The following is a 25,967-nucleotide window of genomic DNA, read 5'->3' on the forward strand; positions in this document are numbered from 1 at the left end:
AATTGGGGCTGGCTTACAGTTTCAGAGGTTTAGTCCATTATCGTCATGGTGGGGAGTGTGGTGGTGTGCAGACAGACATGATATTGGAGAGATAGCTGAGAGTTCGTCCTGATCAATATGCAGAGAGAGAGACTCTGGGCTTGACATGGGCTTGTTAAACGTCAAAGTGACACACTTTCTCCAATAAGGTCACAACTCTTAATCCTTCTGATCCTTTCAAATAGTGTCCTTCCCTGGTAACTAAGCATTCAAATACAGGAGCCCATGGGGTCAATCTTATTCAAACCACCACTGGGCTAGAAAGGAGAAAAGAAGAGATCCAGTGCCCCAGGGGCTGTGACTCACTCATGGTAAGCCACATGTGTGTGAGCCGGGATGACTAGGAATGCTAGGACCATGCTTCTTGCACCAGGGCTTGGTACCTATCTAGAAATTGCTCCATGTCCATGCTCAGGACCCATGTCCAGTCTCAACCTCGACCTCTGGAACCCCTTCATTGTTTGTGACTTCCACTCCTGGGCTCAGTGGGGTTCTCTGTCCCCACAGAACTTCCACCATGAGCCCCTCCACCCCTTGGCCACCTACCTGTGCTTGTTCCTGGTGGTGGCAGAGTTCATGCTGTCCTGTCTGGTGGACCAGCCACCCTTCTTCTCAGAAGACTCCCAGCCATTGGTAAGTCAGTCACCGCCTACTGAACTCAGAGCTTCTGCCACCTTTATCTCTGGTCCCCTTCTGAGGTCAACAGCCCCGTGCATCCAAAGGGAGTTAGCCTAGGGAGTTAGTTAGCCTAGGGAATTAGCCTAGGGAGTTAGCCTAGGGAGTTAGTTAGCCTAGGGAGTTAGCCTAGGGAGTTAGCCTAGGGAGTTAGTTAGCCTAGAGAGTTAGCCTAGGGAGTTAGTTAGCCTAGGGAGTTAGCCTAGGGAGTTAGTTAGCCTAGAGAGTTAGCCTAGGGAGTTAGTTAGCCTAGGGAGTTAGCCTAGGGAGTTAGTTAGCCTAGGGAGTTAGTTAGCCTAGGGAGTTAGTTAGCCTAGGGAGTTAGTTAGCCTAGGGAGTTAGTTAGCCTAGGGAGTTAGCCTAGAACGCAAGTTGTGTTTTCCTGTTGTTTATTCTTTCAGCCATTTAGCAAAATGTGAGCTGCTCAGCCCATCCTGGAGGCATCTGTGACCCCAGCCCTGGGAAGGCAGGAGGACTGCAGTCACAGGATGCATCTAAGCATGGTGGATTAGTTACTGTCGCACCACTGTGACAACGGTCTGGCAGGAGCAATGGCAGGGGAGCTTTTCTGGGCTCACAGTGGTAGAGGTTTTTAGTCCATCACGGTGAGGAGAGCGGAATCATGTGTAGGGAAGGCCTCCTGCTAAAGGGGGATAGGAAGCAGTGACGGAACTGGAAGCTGTAGCCCTCAACACGTGCTCTCCCCAGCACACACATCCTCACACAATTCTATCACCAGGCCCCATAATCTCATATTCATAACTTGGTCCTTGCTTTGCAGTCTGTTTGCTTTGTTAAGGCAGACTCTCACACTGAAGCCCGGGGTGGCCTGGAATTCAGTAGGTAGCCAGGCTAGCCTAGAACCCACAGCAATCTTCCTGTTTGTGGAGAGCTGGGTTGTAGGCACGAGCTATTTGAGAACTTCCTCACCTCAGCAGAGTGCTAGCTGTTCTTCCAAGTAACTCTTGTTCTTCATTATCAACTCCTTAGCCCTCTAGCCTTTGGTCTCACTCTGTAGCCTTGGCTGACCTGGAACTGGCTCTGTAAACCAGGCTGGCCTTGAACTCCTAGAGGTCTGCCTGCCTCTGCTGCTGGAATCAAAGGTGTGAACCTGGCCCTCCAGCTCTTTTTGCCTTGACTTCCAGGAAGCTCTGAGCTTACTAAAATCTCTCTCTAGTAAAGAGATACCACATCTAACATTTGGGGGGATTAAGCTCGTGGTCACCTCACCCTGCCTCCCTAACCTTGACCACCTGCTCACTTCGGGCTGTGAGACCAAGGTCAGCCTGTCCTTTTTGAGACAGAGCCTTGCTATGTGACCCAGGATGGACCTGAACTCTCTTTTCTCTGCCTCAGCTTCCTCAGCTCGTTTCCCTCCAAGGCCATGTTCTGGTGGGCTTCTGGGTGAGTGAGGTACAGGGCTGGGTGGTGCCCCCGACCTGTGTTACTGCTCTCACTTGTCAACACTGCTCATCCCCAGAGCGTCCTCCCAGGCTTACCCAGGCCTCTTCGCCCAGCCTTGAGCTTCTCTCCAGTGTATCCCTCCAGTATGCCCCAGTTCACTCACTGGAGAAAGTGAGAACCTTTGAACCCTGGCTCTGCCTCTTAGTAAACCATGGTAGAAATACCAGAGCCCCAGTTTTACCCTCTGTAAGATGGGGACAACTCTGCCTCCACAAGTAGAACATATTCTTGCACATAGCAACAGGTGCTGAGTAAAATCACATCCGCGACTCAGCTTCCATCGCTCCACCAGTGTTTGACAAGTACCTACTACATGCCGAGCGCCAGAGCGAGATTAATAAGCACCTACTGCATGCCGAGCGCCTTTGAAAAGGGCCAGGAGATGAGCTCCCCTGTGGAGGCCACCCTGGTCGGGTGGGCCCAGGTTCACTGCCTTCAGGACCCAGCAGAGGTGGCTTCCTTGGAGTCACATAGCTACCGAGATGGGGCACGAGGATGGCACTGGTGAACCCTCTTTCACAGGCTGCTGTGGAGGGGCTACAGGAAGCTGCTGGGACCAAAAGACCTCTGGTCACTTGGAAGAGAAAACTCTTCAGAGGAACTCGTTTCCCAGCTGGAGAGGGAATGGAGGAGGAACTGCGGTGTGCTGCTGGGGTGAGTGGGTGGTGAGCCGGGGCTCATCAGCTGGTCCTGCTTCTGCTTCCCCAGCACATGCCCAGCCTGGCCATGGCTCCCACCAAGCACCGGCTGATCACTGATTGGACTCGAGGGGTGTGATGTGTGATCTCAGCAGAGATTCTAAGCGGGGATTCTCTTCAGTACCCTAAAAATGGGCATCACCGTGGAAAGGCCCCAAGCAGTGGTCCTCTGAGACCCAGAGATCCCGCAGTGCTCTGAGTTCGAGACCAGCCAGAGCTACAGAACGGTCTTGTCTCAAACAATACCAATAATGAAACAACGGGAATTTGTTAGTCTGCTGCAGCCCCTGAGTATAACGTGGGCTCCACACCTTGTCTCCTCTCTACCAGGCACTCCAAGTTGTTTAAGAGCAAAGGACTCAGTGCTGCTGCAGCCCCTGAGACAGAGGCCTTCCTGCAGCCAGAGAGGAGGCCGCGGGGCCCTCTGCTCAGGGCTATCTGGCGTGTGTTCCGATCCACCTTCCTGCTGGGGACCGTCAGCCTGGTCATCAGTGACGCCTTCAGGTTCGCTGTCCCCAAGCTCCTCAGGTGAGGACATCCTTCTAGGATGAAGAATTTGGGCTCTTTCTGCCTCTTTGTGTACATCTGGGTGGGACTTGGGACCCCGGAGCATGGAGAACAAGGCTGCAGGAGTGGGGAAGACATGGAGGAAAAAGTAACTGACCCCCAGAAGGACAAAGGACCAAACCTGTCACCCGACTGTATCAGCTAGCTTTTGCTGCTAAATGGTCTTCACCAAGATGAGAGGCTTAAAGCCCCAGGCACTCACCACGCTGGTCGGGATGTGTGGATGGGCAGTTGGGGTTGCCTCCCACTGAGTGGGCTCACTCATGTGAGCTACTTGTCTCTGCTCCATGCAATTTCCTTCCTCTAAGAGACCAACGCAGGCCTGTTCAAGTGCTATTGGCCCTGGGAGGTGGGGCAAAAGCCACACACACCCAAGGCAAAGCCTGGTGTTGGCACAGTACCACCTCCTCATGTCCAAACAGCCAAAGCAGGTCCAGACTCAAGAGCTGGAGTGTTGAGTCAGGCCTGGTGGCGAAGGGCTATTGTTCCTACTCAGGAAGTTAAAGGATGAAAATTGCAAGTTATAGGCCAGCCTGGGCTACACCAAGGGCTCTAGGCCAGCCTAGGACACTTATTGATCCCTTGTCTCCAAATAGAAAGTAAAGCCAGGCCTGATGGAGCAGGGTTATGATCACAACCCTCAAGGCCTAAGGCAGCAGGATCGGCTTGAGTCCTGAGCCACAGAATGACATCCTGTCCCCAACAACAACCAAACCAGGGCCTCAGTTGGGTTTGAAGCTCAGTTGGCAAAGTGTTTGCCTGGCATGCACCGTATAAACCAAGAGTGATGGTACATGCCTGCATCCTAGCATTTAAGAAACAGAGACAGCAGAAGCAGAAACTCAAGGTCATGGTGTACAGAGTGAGTTCAAAGCCAGCCTGGGCTACATGGCTCCCATCCCTACCCTGTTTCAAAAAGAAAACAAAGTCACATGAAAGAAGTGTGGACAGGGTGGAAATAAGTGTGGCCTTTTGTTCAGTCAGTCACCACTGACCAACTCTAAACCCAGGAGGCACAGTCTGAACTCACTGCCTGCCCCCTTCCCCACCCAGCCTGCACCCAGGTGGCACAGCCTGGCCTCACTGCCTGTCCCCCTTCCACTCCCCAGCCTGAGCCCAGAAGGCACAGCCTGGCCTCACTGCCTGCCCCCTTCCCCGCCCAACCTGGCCTCACTGCCTGGACCCCTTCCACTCCCAGCCTGTACCCAGGAGGCACCACCTGGCCTCACTGCCTGCCGCCCTTCCCCGCCACAGCTTATTCCTGGAGTTCATGGGTGATCGTGACTCCCCGGCTTGGGTGGGCTGGCTCCTGGCTGTGCTGATGTTCTTGTCAGCCTGCCTACAGACCCTGTTTGAGCAGCAGCACATGTACAGGGTCAAGGTCCTGCAGATGAGGCTGCGAACAGCCATCACCGGTCTGGTGTACAGAAAGGTGAGCCCCCGGGGTAAGAAAGTGTGCGGCACCCATGCTGTATCCTCAGACCGTCACGCGGCCGTTCCCTGCGCTCTTACCTGCCGGGCTAATGTGCTGTGAGCCGACCTGGAGACTTTCCCAGTCAGAGCTCTTCCGACTCTCATCCCCTTCGCTGGCTTTTGTTCCTCGGGAGTGACATCCAGGGAACTGCCACAAAGTGGCTCCTCTGGCTTGAAGCATCTCAGTCAGGGACGCATATTGTTGCTAGAATTGTTGGGGTCAGTACCTGGGCCTGCAGCCCTAACAAGCTGGGCAGGGCACCTTTTCCAAAAGCCAGTTAAACCGACAGTGACAGTGGAAAGCAGAGAGAGGAGGTTTACCCAATGTGGCCACGTCAGGCAGAGAAGCAAAGACTGTGAGGTTTAGATTTAAAGAGAGGGTAAGAGGTATGTGTAGCTAAGCAGTTCTGCATGGGTGTGGGCTTCACCCAGCTTTCCTCTTCTGCAAAGTTGTCAGGAACCTGTGAAAGATCCCCCGAGACAAGTTCCCCACAGGCGCCAGGCTTCTGTGTTTTCATTCTCCCAGCGTGAGACTCCAGGGGAACTGTCAGTTTCAAGGAGTCGGTTGTTTCAATAGCATGTTAGCCCCAGGGAGAGACCCAAGACAATCTGCATTTCTGCGAGCATGCTTATGTCCCATGAGTCTCCATGAGTCTCCACGTCTGACTTCCCCTGAGCCCAAGAGGAAATACTACCTACCACAGCAAGACAGTTTTGACCCTCAGAGGAGATCTGACCCTCCCTGACCTTCAGGGAGACACCTTCCTGGCACTTGGCATAACTGCCATTGAAACGAACTATAAACACCTTTGAACTCCGCTTCTGCCACTCAAACTCCAGTTGTGCCAGCCAGCCAGTCTCCACTGAAGTTCTCAGGGGCAGGTGATGGGAGTGGGGTGACTTTAGTGGGCAGAGTCATGGTGGGTGGGGCTGCAGCGAGCCCTCAGTAAAACCTTGCCTAGTGGCGAGTTCTACACTCAATCACAGGAAGAGCCAGCGTTCATCACGCTGAGAAGTCCCTGGACCCCAGGATCAGATAGATCAAAGCTCCCAGAGAAAGGTGTTGGAGCCAGAGAGGCTCAGAGGGAGCCTAGCACCCTGTCCTGCCTGTATCATGCCTTAGGGATCTGAGGCACTGGCCTACAGGTCTCTGACTCTGGGCAAATTGCTCTGCTTCTCTGGGTCTCCATTTCCTTAGCTATAAAATAAGGAGCACATTGATTTGGGTTCGCTTTTTACTTTTTAACAACACTTGAGGTGCAAGGTACCTACAGGCCTAGTTACATTCACCAAAGCAACTCTAGAGTCTGGGAGAGAGGGAGAAAGGAGTCCCGGCATCTGGGGAAAGGAGGCTGCTCTCAGCATGGGCATGGGCATCCCTAGCACAGGGCAAATGAACCCAGAGCGTCACAGGTCTAGCTTTTGTATTTTCCTTAATGTGCTCCCCGATCCCAGATCCTCATGCCCACCCTGGAAGACTGGGCGTTTACAGGTTAATTGTACAGACGGTAAACCGAGGCTGAGCCCACTCCCATCCTTCCTTCCTCATGCCCTCCTCTCCACACCTACCCAGGTCCTGGTTCTGTCCAGTGGTTCCAGAAAGTCCAGCGCAGCAGGGGACGTGGTCAACCTGGTGTCAGTGGACATCCAGCGGCTGACGGAGAGCGTCCTCTACCTCAATGCTCTGTGGCTGCTCTTCCTCTGGATCAGCATCTGCTTTGTCTACCTGTGGCAGGTGCGAAGCAGAGGACGTGGGTGTGAGCTTCAATCATCTCCTCTTCCTTCCCGCTCTTCTTCCTCCTCCTCTGGCTCCTGTTCCTTTTGTCCTCCTCCTCCTCTAGCCTAGGCTCCATCTGCACAGTGCAAGCTGAGGTAACGGGAAGAGTCTGGGGCAGAGCCGCCTTGTCTTGACTGACAGCAGAGGTTAACTCTCCCTGGGACTCAGTTCCCTCTCACGGATGCTGCTGACCAAGTTGATGAACTCATCCCCCACTTGGGTGTTTTGGTTTGGTTCAGTTTGGGGTTTGTTTTTTGTTTTTTTGTTTTTTTGATTGATTTACTGTGTATACAGTGTTCTGGTGCCTGCAGACCAGAAGAGGGCACCAGATCTCACTACAGATGGTTGTGAGCCACCATATGGTTGCTGGGAATTGAACTCAGGACCTCTGGAAGAGCAGCCAGTGCTTTTAATCTCTTAATCTCACCAGCCCAGGGTTTGGGTTTCTTGAGGCAAGACCTTGGCTAACCTCAAACTCCAGCTGAGGCTGGCCTTGAAACCTTCCAAGTGCTGGGTTGTCCGAGCGTGTCACCATACCCATCAGGATGTGATCTAAGGCCTCGGTAGGTGAATCCACCATGTTTTGGAGTAATACGTGCCACTGAAGCATGGGCCAGGGGAAAGAATTACCACCATGTGCAGAAAGCATAGAGGGCCATGGCATCAACTGTGGAACCTCTAAATGTCTGCTTGGTGGGTGGTGGTGGCGCACGCCTTTAATCCCAGCACTTGGGGAGGCAGAGGCAGGCGGATCTCTGTGAGTTTGAGGTCAGCCTGGTCTACAGAGGGAGTTCCAGGACAACACCTGGGACTGTTACACAGAGAAACCCTGCCTCAAAAACAAAGTGTCTGCTTGATGATGGTGATGATGATGATGATGATGATGATGATGATGATGATGACGACAATGATGATGATGATGATGATGGTGATGATGATGATGATGATGATGAGGATGGTGATGATTATGATGATGATGGTGATGATGATGAGGAGGAGGAGGAGGGGGATGGTGATGATTATGATGATGATGGCGATGATGATGATGGTGATGATGATGATTATGATAATGATGATGATAGTGATGATGATGATGATGAGGAGGAGGATGGTGATGATGGTGATGATGATGGTGGTGATGGTGATGATGATGATGATGATAGGCTCTGACTCTGTGGAACCTGCCTGGGTTCAAATCTTGCTCTCACCACTTACTTGCTGTTAAACGTCCCACTAGTAAATTCACCCTCTCTGGGCCCTAATTCTTCCAGCTAAAAACAGAAGCTAATTAGTACTAGGCTCCTGGTCATGTACGGGGAGACAGACAAACTGACAGCAGTTGAGTGGCCTCCGTCCAAGCACTTGGGTCTAGGGGTGGTTGGGGAGCCCCCGTCTGAGTGCTTGGGTCCAGGGGTGGTTGAACAGCCTCCGACAGAGCGCTTGGGTCGAGGGGTGGTTGGGCAGCCCCCGTTTGAGTGCTTGGGTCCAGAGGTGGTTGAGAGCCCCCTTCCGAGCGCTTGGGTCGAGGGGTGGTTGGGCAGCCCCCTTCCAAGCGCTTGGGTCCAGGGGTGGTTGAGCAGCCCCCGTCCAAGCGCTTGGGTCCAGGGGTGGTTCCTTCTGGTTTTGGATTCGGGAGTGTTAGAAATGTGCTTCAGAACTTAAGAATCTGGAGTAATATGTTTGAGGTCTTGTTAAATTCAAGTTTAACAAGAAAATTGTATGTGTTTTATGAGTTCCTTATTGACACAGCATGTCTTTAACAGCCCTGCACATTGACAGTGGCCTACTGAGAGATAAGGTGTGGGATTGCCAGCTGTGATGACAGACTTTGGATTAGGGATGCTGAGGGCGTCCAGCATTCACCTGCTGCAGTGTGGCAGAGAGGGGGAGGCATTATCGTGACCACTGAGGACCATCGGGGGTTTCCTTATAAATTCCCTTTGGTGCCTTGGGTATGCCACACAAGTGATTTTCCACTGAGCTTCAGCTCCAGTCCTTAAAAAGAAAATTAAAAATTTGAGATGAGTGTCACTAAGGCCAGCCTTGACCTTGCTTCAGAGAAAGTCTCAGCCTCAGTAGCAGCTGGTACTGACAGGAACTGTCGTGCCCAAATAGAATTCTACCTGTGAACACTGACCTTTGACTATCCAAGGCTTACACACAGAAGGCGGTCAGCAAATGTACACAGGCATTCAAGCAGGAGAGCGAGGGAAGGAGGAAGGAGCTGGGAAGCAAGCCGAAACTGACAGCGGTCTGAGACCACCCTGCATGGCGCCTCTCCCCTGGCCCCAGAGGACCGCCATGCTGTCCTAGTCTTACGGAGATGGTGGGCATTGTGGGTGCTGTGGCTAAGTGAAAGCATTTGAGATGCCGAAAGGGTTGGGGTCGACCTGGCTTTCCCAGTGAGTGTTTTCCCAGGTGGCCAGTTGCTTTCTGGACAGATCTCCATTGAGCCACTAGGTGGTAGAATTGTTGCATTGGTAAAACAAGCAAGCTGATTTTTCATCCTGAGATTAGAGGCTAGCGTTCCTCCGCACTGAGAGAAGAAACAGACTGGACCTGGCTGGGATGGAGGAAATCTCACAAAACTCAAAAAAACTTTATAAAAATTGTTTATTCTATGTCCACCACCATGTCTCCCAGGTCCCCAGACCAAAGGCCCCAAAAGTTTCAAACCTGAGCGAGAGAAAGTTAGCAAACAAAACGGATCCAGTTAGGGTCCAGAAACGTGAATTTCAGATAAACCGAGAAGTTGCTCAGTGTAATTACGTCTCCAATATGGCACAGTGCATGCTTATGCTAGACACTTTTATTACACGCATATCAGAAACCACAAACTTGTGTGCTTATTTGTTAATCGGTGACTCCCTACTAAGAGGTGAGATGGAGGCCAAGTTAATAGAGCACCTGAAGGGTGGTGTGGCGGCTCATGCCTGTAACACCTGCATTGGGAGGTGGGGCAACAGGATGGGTCGGCCTTGGCAACATCTTAAATTTGAGACTGGCCTGGATTAAGACTTAGTCTCTAGAGAAGCCAAACAAAAGGGGGCTGGCAAAATGGCTCGGGGGTAAATTAGGGTGCTTGCTGTCTGATGACGCAAGCCTGAGGACTCGCTGGATGCTGGGGATGTATACAGTTGGAAGGAGGGAACAGACTACAGTGTCGTCTCCTGACTTCCACCAGTGTGCTGCAGCCAGGCCACCTCGGTAATAATAAATAAACATTTAAAAAGCTCGAGGCCAGGAGCCGACAAGGCACTTACTGCATAAACATGAGGACCGGTGTTGATGTTCCCATAACCTATATGAAAACAGGGCACAGCGGCATAGGCTGAACTCCCAGCCCGGGAGGTGATGTGACCAGACTTCCCGTGTCTCGCCCCTCTGTCCCTAGCTCCTTGGACCCTCTGCCCTCACAGCCATTGCCGTCTTCCTGAGCCTCCTCCCTCTGAATTTCTTCATTACCAAGAAAAGGAGCTACCATCAGGTTTGGCGTTTGGGAATGGGGACATCCCGGGGCAGGGGACAGTCATGGGGATTCTGGTTGGTGGCAGAGATAGGGAGAGGCAAGAAGAGGTTATAGTCCTGGCCTTGTCCTTCCTGTGTTCAGGCCTGTGGTCTCCTGGGTGAATTCCTTCTAGAATGTGGCCTTTCTCACAATGGCCCCAAGTTGTCCCTCACTGACTCCTGATCCTGCCCCTCATCCCCATTCACCACCCAGAAGGGAGGTGTGGCAGACAAAGCAACCACACCTCGGCTACTGATGTCCTCAGTGTCAAAGTCTGAGAGCCCACTGTGGCACACTTTCCTCACTTCCTCCCTCTACCCCTCTGCCCAATCTGCTTCCTCACATAGCCACGCCCCCAGCCTTGCAAGCTAGGTCTCCTTTGCCTGAAGTTTTTATTTCTATAGCACTTCTGGTACAGAGCCCACAGACATAAGACTAGAAGCTTCCAAGCACTGAAGACTGAGGCAGACCCAGCATCTGGGGCAGTAGGTGGTGCTTAGTACACCATACGGGCTGGTAAGATGGTTCAGCAGAAAAATGCCAACCACCTGGCCTCCTGGCTGTGATCCCAGGACCCACACGGTGAGAGGACAGAACCAAGTCCTGCAAGTTGTCCCCTGACCTCCACATGCTCACTGTGACATGCACACCTCAAACATGTATTTATTTAATTAATTTATAAATGTGAAAACCAAAGTGCTTGAGCTGGGTACGGTGATGAACACCTCTCATCTCAGCATGGGGGGAGGGCACGCATATAGGGGATCTTTGTGAGTCTGAGGCCAGCCTGGTCTACGTAGCAAGTTCCAGGCCAGCTGAACTATATAGTGACTATTTATCTTTTGACTATATACTCAGAAACAAACAGATAGATAAATAAACAGCACGCTCTCAGTAAGCTTGTAGTGGTGGCACAGACTTGTCGTCCCGGTCTGGGTAGGCAGTGGCAGGAAGATAGTCTGAGGCCAGCCTGGACCACACGGCAGACCCTGTGTTCATGGAAGGGGAGGAAGTGTTCAGTAAAGGTATGAACTGCAGGAAAGTGGGGTAGCTGAACTCACCTCTCTGTTCCAGCCACCCTCCACTGTCACCTGGCCTTGCTCCACAGTTCCCCAGCCTTCCTGACCTCTGTAGGCTGGCACTCTACCTCCCTGTCTTTGCTTCTGCAGATCCCTGGACACCCTCCCAGCAGATGGCCCAAGCCCCATCCCTCTCCTAGCTAACCAGGCTGACCAGTCCCTGGGTGGCCTCAAAGACACTCTTCACACAGCTGTTCTGTGGTCTCTGGCATGGGACATGAAACCCCAGTCACTTCCGCCTGACCTTCAAGCCCACTGCGGTTGCCCCTCTCTCTGAGGAATCCAGCTCACTGTCCCCCTCTCCTACCCCATGCACTCCGCTGTGCATTTGCTGTGCACGTAGTACCTGCATCCTCTCACGCTTCTCATTTAAGATGTACTTCAGGCGACACCCTTGCCTCCCCAGACCCTTCCTGGCAGCACCACACCACTCACAGGTGGCTTCTTAGTAGCACAGTGGAAGCAGTCTCAGGAGGCTGAGGCAGCTCTTGGGAGTGAAGAAAGCCCAGGGTAAGGGTGGTGTGGCTCAGGACCCTGGCCGAGGTGCTGGGTTGGTGTGTGTGCGTTGGAGAAAGATTCTGCAGGATTTGCGGCAGAGCGGCTGGGGCCACAGGAATGGAGAATTCCAGGCTGGTCCCTCTCTTGCCTCTTCTCTCCTATCTCAGGAAGAACAGATGAGGCAGAAAGCCTCCCGAGCACGGCTCACCAGCTCCATACTCAGAACTGTAAGAACCATCAAGTCCCATGGCTGGGAGCAAGCCTTCCTCGAGAGACTCCTCCATATTCGGGGCCAGGAGCTAGGCACTCTGAAGATTTCCACCCTCCTCTTCTCTGTGTCTCTCGTGTCCTTCCAAGTGTCTACATTTCTGGTGACGTCATTCTGGCCTCACTGCTGAGAGGGGCCTGGGAGAGGGCAGGCTTGGGATGGACAGCCTGTGCCAGTAGCATTGCAGCTTAGACATACAGACCCTGGAGACACCTCAGCAGGCTCTGTGGACCAGAAAGGACTGCAGGCTCAGTGCCACCCATGTGCTTTGACAGGTGGCGCTGGTTGTGTTTGCTGTCCACACCCTGGTGGCAGAGGACAACGCCATGGATGCAGAGAAGGCTTTTGTGACCCTCACAGTGCTCAGCATCCTTAACAAAGCCCAGGCCTTCCTGCCCTTCTCTGTACACTGCATTGTTCAGGTGAGGGGGAAGGGCAAAGGATGCCTCAAAGGATCTCAGAACCCCTGGGCCACTGCCGGCAGAGTGAGGGGAGGGAAAGTCTAGCAGTCAGCAAGACCGCGGGAGATGTCAATCAGAGGGTACAGGGAAATCTCAGCCAGTAGCCCTGGAGAATGTGTCACTTTTACGTTCAAAAATTCAACCTGGGTTTCCTCCCTGAGCAGGGCCTTCTCTCTCTCTGCCTTTCCTATCTTTCCCCTCACCTGACCTGTGATGCTAAAGCAGAGGAAGATTGCATAATTGACCGGCTCCTTCCTCCTCCTCGTTTGTCATCTGGGGTGTGTGTGCGCACACATATGACATTGTCCAGAGGTCCACACTGGTGTCCCTTCTATCTCTCTCCACCTTTCCTTCAGTATTAACGTTTGTATTCTTTGAGAATTTCAATTAATATATTTTGTTCATGTTCACCCCACTCTTCCCCAACACCTCCCAAATCCATTCCCTATCCTCTTCCAACTTGGTGATTTTTCTCGTTGTTTTTATAACGTTTTATACCGAGTCCAGTTTATACCAATGATATGCCCCTGACACGCTTAAACACAACTGACTATCTTAGTAGGCTCTCTGCTGCTGTGATAAACACCAAGACCAAAAGCAACCTGGGAAGGAGAGGATTTATTTCAGCTGACGGCTTCTAAGTCCGTTGTCTGGGGAAGTCAGGACAGGAAGTCAAGCCAGGACCTGACGCCGAGGCCCCTGGAGGAGCTCACTGGTTTGCTCAGCCTGCTTTTGTACATACCCCAGGAATTACCCGCCTGGGGCGGCACCACCCACAAAGGGCTGGGCCCTCCCACATCAACCATTAATCAAGAAAATGCTCCGCAGGTTTGCTTGTAGGCTTCTGATTTCATGATGTTGTCACGACTGAGAGGCCCTCTTCCCTATGACTCATTCACTCGCCCTCAGAAGCCTAAACCATCCATAGCTGCTTAGCGAGGTGTGGGGGCGCCTGAGCTCCTCCCTCATCCTCTTAGAGGGGTAACTGGCTTGCCCCTGTCCAGGCAGAGTGTGGTGACCCTGCTGTGTCCAGAGACACTGTTTCTCTCAAATCCTGACCTCTGGCTCTTACAATCTTTCTACTCCCTCTTCCCTGGTGTTCCCTGAGCGTTGGAGAAAGAGGGTTTGATATAGAAGGCACATTTGCAGGTGGGCTTTCTGCAGACACTCTGACCAGGTCTGAGAGCAGCACTGATATAAGGAATAGATACACATTTAGAGTAGAGCTCTATATGACGTCCATTTGGCAATATAATCGTCGTACGTTCACTCCTAATGCCTATTAATAGGTTTTCTGCACTTCTCCCATAATAAGTCTCTCTGCCAACCAAGTAAGCCAGATCAAGCCAAATTGAAAAAGTTTAACAACAGGTTTGAGCAAAGCAACTCCTTGGCAGGTCCTCCAATCCCAGAGATGGGGCCAGAGGAGTTGTACCCCCAAACAAAGGCAGGGAGACTTTATAGGTCAAAGGTGAGGGATGATGGCATTTTCACCACAAGCTGGATTTGGTCCCCAAAATGAGCAACAGCTGAGTGCTTAGGAGGGGACTTTGGCAGCTGGCAACTTCAGGGGCAGAAGCTGCAGTAACCACCAAGATGCGGAACTGGGTTTTTTGACATCTTTCCTTTGTTAGGAGACTCTCTGAGCAGGCAGGCTTTGGGGAGAGACAGGAATGAGGCTCCCCAGACTGTGCAGGGGCGAGCTGGAGGTTCACACCAAACACATAAGCTCACCAGCCATGGGTTATCGGCCAGATTTATAGTACCAGATGTGCATTTCCACCTGTGGAGCAGGCCTTAAATCCAATCAGGAAACGTTGGCTACCCCCTAACGTTAACAGCAGTATTGCATCCGTGAGCATGTCTTTCCGTGACAATCGTCTGTAGCTCACAGGATGCAGCTAGGTAAGAGAGTTGGTCACCTCCTCTAGCAGCCTGCAGAGCACCTTCTGATACCGTAACAGCTGGCTAGCAGTCAGCACCAGCTTGGTTTCTCCATGCCCTGTGACCAAAGCATGCTGTGCCTTCAGCAATAGGATTGTACCCTCAAGTTCTGGTGGGTGTCGAGAACAACTGTGCTTTTAGGGGCCTCTCTAGGTCAGAGGTGAGATATTACTGTATCTGACAGTAGGCATTTTATTGGGTAATGCGTGTTTTATGAGAGAAGTTTTATCCCTTGTGTAGGGTAGCTCCAATGAAAAGCATATATATTCATACATGCATACACACATATGGAAGCTTCTAGAATAGCAGGTTTCCATATGACTTTTTAAACAATCCTCTCTCTATATATCCCACTTTAATTTTGAGATAGGGTTTCTCACTGCACCCAGAGCTTATCCATTTAACTAGACCGGCTGGCCAGAGCGTTCCAGAGATCTCCCTGTCTTTGCTCTCCGAATGTTAGGATGACAGATATGGACTGCCATGCCAAGCTTTTCCGTGGGCTCTGGGAATTTGAACTCAGGTCTTCACACTTGCACAGCAAGAACTTCACCCCACTGTGCTATCCCCTGCCCCAGGCCACCTCTATTTTAACAGTCACCCCCAATCACCTAGATAGGTGTGCAAAGGGTGCTCAAGAGGGTGCCCCCAATGGACAGAGTTGGAAGTTACTCCACATTGCTACTGGGTGCTGTTGGAAAAGGTGCTGTCCTCTTCCCAGGCCTTAGTTGGAGGCAGCTGGTTTCTTCCAGTCTCTCTGTTTTAGAGTGAGGAGCAGAGAGAAGTCCCCATCCCTGGCAAGGCCATTGCTTTTCTGTGACCTACAAAACTCTATCCCAGAGCCAAGAAAATGCAAAGTTTTGTGCTAGGTCCTCAGGAAACCCTCCCCAGGCATCCCCAGGGACCCCCAAAGGCCTTCTGACCCTGTGACCAGCCCACTCTTGTGTCTCCAGGCTCGAGTGTCCTTCGACCGGCTGGCTGCCTTCCTATGTCTGGAAGAAGTAGACCCCAATGGCATAGACTCAAGTCCCTCCAGATGCTGTGAGTGCTGAGATGGGGGGGGGCAAAAAGAACACCTGCAATGCAGGTCCCACACCAATCATGTCGCTCTACCCAACGTTGTGAAGCTCCTGCTCCTACCACCTGTACAGTGGCAACCAGTGGAGCACTGTGGGATGCCACCTAGGCACTCAAAAGTGGGTGCCGAGTCCTTGTCCTTATGCAGAAGTCTAGGAAGAGAACCATGGACATGTTATTAAGCTAAAGACTCAAATCAGGGACTGGAGAGATGACTCAGCAGTTAAGAGCGCTGGCTGCTCTTCCAGAAGACCAAGGTTCAATTCCCAGCACCCACCTGGCAGCTCACACCTGTTTGTAACTCCAGTTCCAGGGTATCTGACGTCCTACAGGTCATTGTCCCGGGGATTACATTAATTTAAGTACCACAATTCAATTAGAACATATGCAAAATTAATGCATTTATTTAATTATTTATTTATTTAAATTTTGTCTTAAAATTGGGGCAGGGGATTGTTTATTTTTATTTTATATGTGTAGGTGTTTGGCTTCTGTGTCTGTGCACTTGTGAGTGCCTGATGCCCAGAGAGGCCAGAAAAGGGTGTTGAATCCCCTGGAACTGGAGGTACATGTGAGCTGCCATGTGGATGCCGGGAATTGATTCTGGGTCCTCTAGAAGAGCAGCCAGTGCGCTTAACCATGACTCGTTCCTCTGGTGCTCCCTTTTCTGGCTTTCTGTGACAGGGTATTGTAGCCCAGACTGGACTTGGACTTGCTGTGTAGCCAGGGCTGGACTTGAACTCATAATCCTTCTGCCTCCACCTCCCAAATATCAGAACTAGAAGCACACTGAGATTATTTATAATAAATAACTTTATTAGCGATCTTCACTATATAACCCAAACTGGCGTCATATTTGCCCTGTAGCCCAGGTTAACCTCCAACTCATTACCTTCCTGTCTCAACATCCCAGGTACTGAGATTACAGGCATAAACCGTCTGCCTAGTTCAAACTTTATTTAAAACAAAAAAAAAGCAGCAAGCAGGATTTAAACCACTGACTGAGGTTTGCCTGTCCCAGAATTACAATGCTATTAAGTCAGGGTCACTGCCAAGTCAGCAGGTAGCAGGGCAGGATTGTGAGGATTCTAGCTGAAACCCGATGCTTAGGAGTAGAATAAAGGCCTAAGGTCCTGAACACGGGACACTGGATGCCAGGAGGGCAGGATCAGCCCCTGTAACCGTTTTCTTATGTCCCGCAGCCTCAAAAGATCAAATCTCTGTACACAATGGCACTTTTGCTTGGTCCCAGGAGAGCCCTCCCTGCCTGCACGGGTATGAAATCCCATCAAGAAATGCTCTTGACTTCTGAGAAATGGTGTCTCACCTGGGGCTGGAAGCTAGGCTAGGCTAGGCTTGGTTTCTATGCAGAGAGACAAGGGTTCTTTTTTAAATGTGTATATATATATATATATATATATATATATATATATATATATAATGTATACAATATTCTGTCTGTGTGAATGCCTGCAGGCCAGAAGAGGGCACCAGACCCCATTACAGATGGTTGTGAGCCACCATGTGGTTGCTGGGAATTGAACTCAGGACCTTTGGAAAAGCAGGCAATGCTCTTAACCTCTGAGTCATCTCTCCAGCCCGAGGCAAGGGTTCTTGCATGCTACAGCCCTACAGAGGGAAAAAGTGTACCTGAGCCTCCCCCATCAGGCAGGATATACTGCTCTGCTCCCCGCCTGGCTAACACGAGGCCTGAGGCCCAGCCTCATCAGCTGTGACCTCCTTTTATGCCTCTTGTGTCAATTCCAAGGTCGTTGTCCCCCACAAAGAGAAAGGAAACCTGGCCATCTCTCTCTGCCTCTGCCCACACACCCACGAGTGTCCACTGGGCATGCACCTGCCATGCACTCTATCCTGGATGCTGGGGACAGAGGGAGGCCCAGGAAGCGACAAAGCCCACAGTATGGAAAGGCTGGCATCCTAGCTGAGGGTCCAGAGGTCAGGGGAAGGCTTCTTGAGCAGTGAAAAGGCCAAGAACAAAGACCCCGAGGCAGGAGCATGCCCAGGTTCTCAGTCTTGCACTGTCGGCATTTAGGGCTGAGAATTCCTCATTGTGGACTGTCCTGGGCCTTGTAGGGTGTTTAGCAGAACTAAACACGGAGGAACTCCAGCCTGTGGTGGCTGACAGCAGGGGATGGACAGGAGCAGGCAGGGCAGAGGCAGAGGCCTGAGCAAGGCTACTACAGCCAAGCAATCACATCATGTCCTCTCTGTGTGTGCATGTGCGCGTGTGCGTGGATAGGCATACAGTAGTACACATGGGCACACGCATGCGCTTACATCTGTGTACTGCCTGTGCATGTGACTCTGTACACCAGTGTTTGTGGCATGTCTGTAAGTGCTTGTGTGGCAGGCACAGTGTACACGTGACGTGCTCAGGTGTGAGAGGGAAAGCGGTTCAGATACTCAGACAAGGATCTGGGAGGAACGGCCCTGTGAATCCTCTTAATGGTCTCCCCAGGCCTGAACAGCAGGATGGGGCGGGTGTGTTTGGGGTTCCCTGCTTCCGTACACACCCAAGCTGACCTTTCAGAGCTGTATTTCCCCTGGGTTGTCAGGATCAACCTCACCGTGCCCCAGGGCTGTCTGCTGGCTGTTGTGGGCCCAGTGGGGGCTGGGAAGTCCTCCCTGCTGTCTGCCCTGCTCGGGGAGCTGTTGAAGGTAGAAGGGTCTGTGAGCATTGAGGTAAGACCACCCTGTTCCTCCCTGCCCTGGCCACTGAGATGTATCCTCAGAGATCCCTCATATCTTCTCTCACAGTCCAGGTCCCTGTCAGCCACTGTCAGCCTCCTGCCCTCTGAGCACCCAATCCCCTACTCTCATATGAGCTACCAACTGCGAAGCGTGTTTCAGGGTTCCGTGGCCTACGTGCCCCAGGAGGCCTGGGTCCAGAATACCTCAGTGGTGGAGAATGTGTGCTTCAGGCAGGAGCTGGACCTGCCCTGGTTGCAGAAAGTTCTGGAAGCCTGTGCTCTGGAGTCTGATGTGGCCAGCTTCCCTGCAGGAGTCCACAGCCCAATAGGGGAGCAGGTGAAGAGCCCCTGGGTCCAAATACCTCCCTGACCTGGGGATAGTATGATGAGGGACAATAGGGACAGAAAGGGTGTCGTGAAGGAGGCCCCAGCTCAAAGCCAAACACATAGCAGCTGCTCCGTTATTAAGGAGAAATTGGTTTTAAAAATTAAAACAGAGACAAAAGGAGAGTAGAATGCCCTGCTGAGTAATGTTAGCCAGATTGTTTCCCCTTTCTTTGCCTCACCAAAGTCTCTAAGCTGAGATGGTCCCCACACAGGACACAGGCATCTGAAGCTATTGAACACACAGAATCAGAAAACTATGTGCTAAGTGCCGGCCCCCTATTTGTTTTTGTAAATAAAGTTTTATTGGGACACAGTCATCTATTCACTGCCTATGATCTATGACTACTTCAGAGCTAGGAAATTGGGACAGACATCAAATGGCCCTCAAACTTTACAAAAGTTATTCTCTGTCCCATCCTAGAAAATGTGGAGTAGCCCCTGGGTTAGGGAACTGGAAATCACTGCTGGAATCAAGCTTTGCAGATTCTGAGCAACTGCTTCACCTCTGAGCTATAGCCTCTTGTTTTGTTTTGTTTTATTTTATTATTATTTTTGTTTTGTTTTGTTTTTTTCGAGACAGGGTTTCTCTGTTGTTTTGGAGCCTGTCCTGGAACTAACTCTTGTAGACCAGGCTGGTCTCGAACTCACAGAGATCTGCCTGCCTCTGCCTCCCAAGTGCTGGGATTAAAGGCATGCACCACCACCACCCAGCTAGCCTCTTGTTTTGGTTTGAGACAGCCCCAGCCTCTTGAGTGCTGAGACGATGGGCATGAGCCACCACAGCTGGCTCAGGCCCCTACTTTCCATCCTTTCTCCCTTCGGAGCCCAGCAGACAGAGGGTCGTGCCAAGAGTTCAAGTCCCCCCCTCCCTCTTTCAGAACTCTCAGGGCTTCCCATTGCCTTCAGTCAGAGCCAAAGTTTTGAGCAGCCCCAGAAAGTCCCGGTGTGACCCCATTTCTCCCTCTACCTCATCTCCCGTCATACTTCCTGCTCTCTCCAGCTACAGGGAACCCCCCATGCTCACCCGATCTCCCAAGCACACTCTTCCTGCAGGGCCCCAGCTGGAAAGCTGTCCCCATAGAACACACAGGGCTCACATCCCGCGTCACCTTTGAGGCAGGCCTGCTCTTGTCCCCTTTCCCATCACGTGTTCATTGGATGAAAGGGTCAGGAGAGTGGGACGCTCGCTGTTAGATCCCCTCAGCCAAGGGCAGTCAGTAAATGAATGAAAACAAGTTAGTTAGACAAGGGGGCGAGTGGCGTCCTCAGGGAACATGTCAGCAGTTGAGGAAAGGGAAGAAATACTGGGCAGAGAGGGAGGAGACAGAGTGCAAAAAAAACCAGCATCTCCAGAAGAGACACTGGGAAGGGGAGAAGCAGGCTCAGGACAGCAAGGGTTCTGGCCCAGTGTTTAGAGACAAGCAAGACCCAAGAGCAGGTGCCTTGTGCTGTCTCTGAATGAGCAGGCCTGTCCCTCACCAATGTCGTGCTGGGTTTTTTGTTTGTTTGTTTTGTTTTGTTTTTTTGTGACAGGGTTTCTCTGTGTAGCCCTGGCTGTCCTGGAACTCACTCTGGACCAGGCTGGCTTTGAACTCACAGAGATCCGCCTGCCTCTGCCTCCCTGGCCACCCAGTCATTCTGATGTCACCAGCAGATGTGTATATGAGTCCCTGTCTCATGTTCTCAGGGCATGAATCTTTCTGGGGGCCTGAAGCAGCGACTGAGCTTGGCTCGGGCTGTGTACAGAAAGGCTGCTGTGTACCTTCTGGATGATCCCCTGGCGGCCCTGGATGCCCATGTCAGCCAGCATGTCTTCAAACAGGTCATTGGACCCAGTGGACTCCTTCAGGGTACGGTAAGTGTGTGTCAGAGCGAAGCTGAGGAAGTCCTGAGAGTTCTGTCCTAACCAGCCCTTCTCCAGTCCAGTTTTCTTCTTTGTATCTGTCAGCTTTTCCTGCAACAACACTATGTAACAAACAGCTTCCCAAATCTCAGTGGCTTACCCTTACTTCTTTCTTAGGGGGTTTGTGGTTAAACTATTTATAATGTTTCAGTTTTATGACGATCTCAAAGTGGTACATATTTAACTCTTTAAAAAAATTTTAAAGGGTTTTGATCTTTTCCTGGGTAGCAATTCTTTCTCCTGGTGCTAGTTGGTGTTCATGAACTGTGGCTCCTTCTGCTGTGTAATCTTGAGGAGGAAAAAGCAAGCTCTGAGGAGCACTTCATGGCTGAGTTCTAGTGCTTGGTGTATTAAGTGTACTGTATTTTCACACCAGGGTTGCCACTCGGTGGTAGTTTTACATGTGCAAGGCCTTGAACACCATCCCCAATACCTCCTGAACAGCCATGGTGAATGCCTGTAATCCTACCAGAGACGTGGAGGCAGGATAATCAGAAACTCAGGGTTATCCTTAGTGTCTCGGCCAGCTTTAACTGGTTTTTGACTTAGCACAGCCCAGTCCACTGGGAGGAAAGCCTTGACTGGGGAATTTCCTAGATCAGATTGGCCTATGGGCACGTCTGTTAATTGATGTAAGAGGGCCCAGCCCACCCCGCAGTCCCACCCCACTATCCCTGGGCCAGGGGACCTGGGTTGTGCAGTGAAGCCAGGTGCGCCTTGTTCTGTGAGGGGAGCCATCCAGCAAGCAGCATCCCAGTGGGTCCTGCTGTACTTCCTGGGCTGCGAGGGAGTTCCCTGAGTGGAGGTGACACCACAGGGAAGAGCAAGGAGGCCTGCCTTCGGGATCCTGCCTGCAGCTCTGTCCTGACTTCCCTCAATGATGGACTGTGACCTGGAAGTGTAAGCCAAATAAATCCTTTTCTCCCTAAAGTGTTTTGGTCACAGTGAAGTTAGGACACTTGGGTACAGAGTGAGTAGAGGCCAGCCTGGTATACGTGACACCTGTCTCAAAAGACATTTTACAAAGTATTTCCACTCATTCTGTTTTGATCTTAAGGTGGGTTTCTCAGCTCACCCCATCCCATCAGAATGGGAGGCTCTCAGGTTCGCTTTAAGCCCAGGTCTTCTCGATCTGAGACACCCCACTATTCTCTTTGGACATGGTATTCTCCAGAACACGGGCAGGTACACAGGAAGGGCCACCTGTTCCCCCTTTCTGACTCGGGGACACTCCAGCTCATGTAACTTCTGCCCCTGCTCTGCCCAGACTCGGATCCTTGTGACGCACACGCTACACGTCCTGCCCCAGGCTGACCAGATCCTGGTGCTGGTCAATGGGGCCATCACAGAGATGGGCTCTTACCAGGACCTTCTGAACAGAAACGGAGCCCTAGTGGGACTTCTGGATGGAGCCAGACAGCACGCAGGAGGAGGAGAAGGTATTGACTGGGCAGCACTGCATCTCTGTGCCTGGCTCTGGCTGCCCTCTGGAGGTTACCAGGGTCCCATTGATGGGGGTGGAGCGCCCTGACCTCACTCATCCTGAGGACCTCTCTGCTGCTGCTCTGGCCCTGCAGACAGACCACCCCTCCCCCACAAAGAGCCAAGGACACTGCCTGGGGCTCACAGTGTCTCTGCCACACTTTTGGTTCTCTGTGTATTTATGTGTGTAGGCACACGTGTGCACCAGTGTGCATGCATATGTCGTTGGAGGCCTGAGGTCACTCTCAGCCATCATTCTCAGGAGTTGTCACCTGGCTTTTAGAGCCAGGGTACCTAATTGCAACCCAGGTTCACTGATTCAGCTAGACTGGCTGCCAGTGAGCTCCAGGGATCCTCTGTCCCTGGAGCTGGGGTTACAGGCATGGTACTAGCATGCCTGGCTTTTTGTGTGGGTTCTGGTGGGGGCGGGGAGCTCAGGTCTTCATACCTGTGAGACAAGCTTTACCAGTGTAGCCTCTCCTCAGCCCCCAAGTGACAACATTTCATTTGATCTCACAAGGGCCCTCTAAAGTGGAGGAACCAGTACTGTCCTTGTACACAGCACTGAGGCCTGTGTCTATAGTCAGAGTAGAATTCAGGGAGTCCCACCCAGTGTCTATGCTAAACATGTTATGAAGAGCATCTGGTCCCAGGGTCCCTCTGTATTCAAGAGGGTAAATAACAAACTTCCAGAGGAACATCGGCCATGAACATTGTCTTAGGTTTCTCTTGCTGTGAAGATACACGATGACCAAGGCGACTATTGTAAAGGGAAATCATTTAATTGAGGAGGTTTACATTTTTAGAGGTTTGGTCCATTGTCATCATGGTGAGACATGGTGGTGTGCAGGCAGACACAGTCGGGGAGAAGTTGCTGTGAGGGCTCCATCTTTACTTGGAGGCAACAGGAAGTGGTGTCTCACTGGGCGTGACCTGAGCATATAGGAGACCTCAAAGTCCCCCTCCACAGTGACACGCTTCCTCCAACAAGACCACACCTACTCCATCCAACAAGGCCACACCTCCTAACAGTGCCACTCCCTGGGGGCCATTTTCTTTCAAACCACCACACACACAGTGAGAAACCCTTCACTCATTACAGCTCAGTGAGTCAGCACGGTGCCTGTCTCCATCTCACAGATGGGGAAACCGAGGCCTGCAAGTTAAGAAACTGGCCCACAGTTTCGTGTGTGGCTTGTTAGTATCAGTGCTGGGCCATGAAGCCAAGCTACTAAGAGCCAGAGAACACGCTTTTGAATTCATTGGCTGTTGCTGTCCCCCATGTCTCAAGCCTTGCTTTAATGTTACCCCTGGTCTAGGGCACTGCCTCTTCTAGAAACATCTGCTCAGCATTGGCCCTCCATGATAGGTTGGGGAGATGGCTCGGTTGGCTAAGTGTTTGCCTTGCAAGCAGGGGGACCTGAGTTCAGTCTTCTGCATCCCTGTAAAGTGTTCGGCATGGTAGCCCATAGTCTCAGCTTTGGCGAGATGGAGACAGGAGGATCTATAGGACTTGCTGCCCCATCAGCCTAGCCTGAGTAGTGAGGTCTAGGCCAGTGAGAGACTGTTTTACAAAACATGGTAGACAACATTCCCGTCCTCTAGCCTCTGCATGCATGCACACACAAATACACATGCATGCACACATACATACCCACATACACACACCTATACATACATACAAATACACATACATGCACACATACATACCCTCATACACACACCTACACATATATACAAATACACATGCATGCACACATACGTACCCACGTACACACACCTACACATACATACCCACATACACACACCTACACATGCATACAAATACACATGCATGCACACATACATACCCTCATACACACACCTACACATACATACAAATACAAAAAACTGTCTTAATTTCTTCTGTTGCTGTGATAAGACCCCAGGACCAGGCAATTTAGAGAAGAAAAGAGTTTATTTGGGGCTTAGAGTTCAAAGGGTTGGAGTCCATGACCATCATGATAGAGAGCATGCCGGCAGGCAGGCGGGCATGGTAGCTAAAAGCTCACATCTTGAGACACAAATCACAAAACAGACAGACTAAAAAAGACTCAGACTTTGAAAATTCTCAAAGTCTGCCCCCAGCGACGCATCTCCTCCAAGGCCACACTCCCCAATCCTTTCCAAATAGTTCTAACAACTGGTGGCCACGTCTTCAAATGTGTGAGTCTCTGGGGTTCATTCTCATTCAAACCACCACAACACTTAACTGTTGACTCACTGTGTCATCGTGAGCTTGGAGATGGGACCTTGAGCACAGAACTTGCACATTTGTATTTGTATTGGACAGCTTTTGCTGTGACAGTGCTGTGTAACAAATATTACCCACATTTCAGTGGTTCGTAACAGCGGCTACTTCTTGTTCACAGATCTGGGGCTAAGCTATTATATTTCTGCTTATATTTCTGGTCCAACCTGGGTAACATCAGATGGGAGGTTATTCCTGGGGAATTTGGCACCTGAGATATCATTTGAGTTAGCGAGGAAAGAACAGGCTAGACACAATAAACTGCCTGAGCAAGTGTGATAAGGATGCAGGGGCAGTGTGCTATTTTCCCAGCTCCATAGCGTGTGCTCAGTATCTTCTGAATGAATGACTGGATGAATGAATGAATGAGGATAAATGAACGATGCTTTTGCATGACCCCAGGGAAAGGTCGAGAGCAGAGACAGGTTGCCAGAGCAGCAGCAGCAGCCACGCTAGGAAGTGTTTTCCAGAGAAGTTAGGGCATGGCAGCAGTGAGTGTCCCAGCCAGTATCTGGATTCCCTGGTATGCCCTTCACTGATATCCCTGACCCTTGCAGGTACACATGCTGAGGCTGCCAGTGATGACCTTGGAGGTTTTCTTGGAAGTGGGAGGCCCAAGAGCAGACCAGAAAGGTGGGTTCTCTGGTGCCGAGCAAGAGAGGCCCAGGCTGAGGACAAACCGGATGTTATGGCTGCTGTACCTCAGGCAGAGGGGCAGCCAAACTCACGGTTGGGGCTGCCTTTGAATACCCCATGGGCTCAGTGATGGATAAGTCACCCACCCCAAACAATCTACCAGTTAACAAGGCACTAAGCTCCTCATGGCCAGTTCTAAGACAAGTCCTTCAAGCGGGTGATGCCAGTCAGTAGAGCAGGGCAGGCTGGCTCCCGGGAAAACTTCTCGACATGGCTGGAAATGACAGGGCTGGGCTGCACTCTTCCCATTCTGTAGGGCAGGCTGGGCTGGAGTCTGGCGGAGCACACAGATGGGGTCACCGAGAGGGAGCCTCCCTTCCTACCAGTCCTCTGTGTCCAGGGCACCTGTGACTCACTGTGAAGCTGGACTTTGACAACAACAGGCCACCATGTACCAGGCAGTGTGGGTTTCTGTAGCAGCAGGTGGGCGAGTGTACGAGGGAGGCTGAGGGTCTTTGGACCTTGTGGATACTGAAGGTGGGGACAGATCCTCTGACATCATGACAGCTGGCACCCTGAGAGTGACCCTTAGTGGCAGTGTGATGCACAAGAAGCTGAGTACGATGAGTTGGAAGGGCAGATGTGGATGTGGGATGGGTGGAGAGATGGATGTTTAATAGGGAGGAAGGGAGGAGGAGATATTCAGGCATGAACTGACAGATGTGTGCATGGGGAGAGTGAAGAAAGGATAAAAGCAGATGGGGATGAAGGAAGGAAGGAACAGAAGGAAAGATTAAAAGAGGCATGGATGAGGCCAGGTGTGGTGGTGCACACCTTTAATCCCAGCACTCAGGAGGCAGAGGCAGGTGGATCTCTGTGAGTTCGAGGCCAGCCTGGTCTACAAGAGCTAGTTCCGGGACAGGCACCAAAGCTACAGAGAAACCCTGTCTCGAAAAAGCAGAAGGAAAAAGAGAAGAGGCATGGATTAATGGGAGGGTGAACGGTTGGCTACCTGGATGAACGGACAGAT

General features: G+C 51.5%; 1 protein-coding gene across 1 annotated transcript in view; it reads left to right on the forward strand.

Annotated features, from left to right (window-relative positions):
- The window catches only part of LOC130865129 (ATP-binding cassette sub-family C member 6-like), a 49,749-nt gene that overhangs the window by 9,894 nt on the left and 13,888 nt on the right, over positions 1 to 25,967 (forward strand). Inside the window, 17 exon segments of the mRNA XM_057756008.1 lie at positions 547 to 672; positions 1,116 to 1,129; positions 2,071 to 2,118; positions 2,701 to 2,832; positions 3,207 to 3,404; positions 4,698 to 4,875; positions 6,490 to 6,651; positions 10,088 to 10,180; positions 11,946 to 12,149; positions 12,322 to 12,468; positions 15,405 to 15,492; positions 16,731 to 16,803; positions 18,105 to 18,231; positions 18,400 to 18,576; positions 20,314 to 20,481; positions 21,797 to 21,968; positions 24,859 to 24,934. Of these exon segments, the coding sequence (XP_057611991.1) occupies positions 547 to 672; positions 1,116 to 1,129; positions 2,071 to 2,118; positions 2,701 to 2,832; positions 3,207 to 3,404; positions 4,698 to 4,875; positions 6,490 to 6,651; positions 10,088 to 10,180; positions 11,946 to 12,149; positions 12,322 to 12,468; positions 15,405 to 15,492; positions 16,731 to 16,803; positions 18,105 to 18,231; positions 18,400 to 18,576; positions 20,314 to 20,481; positions 21,797 to 21,968; positions 24,859 to 24,934 (2,183 nt within the window).

Source organism: Chionomys nivalis, chromosome 23 (assembly GCF_950005125.1).
Source record: "Chionomys nivalis chromosome 23, mChiNiv1.1, whole genome shotgun sequence".
NCBI lineage: Eukaryota > Metazoa > Chordata > Mammalia > Rodentia > Cricetidae > Chionomys > Chionomys nivalis.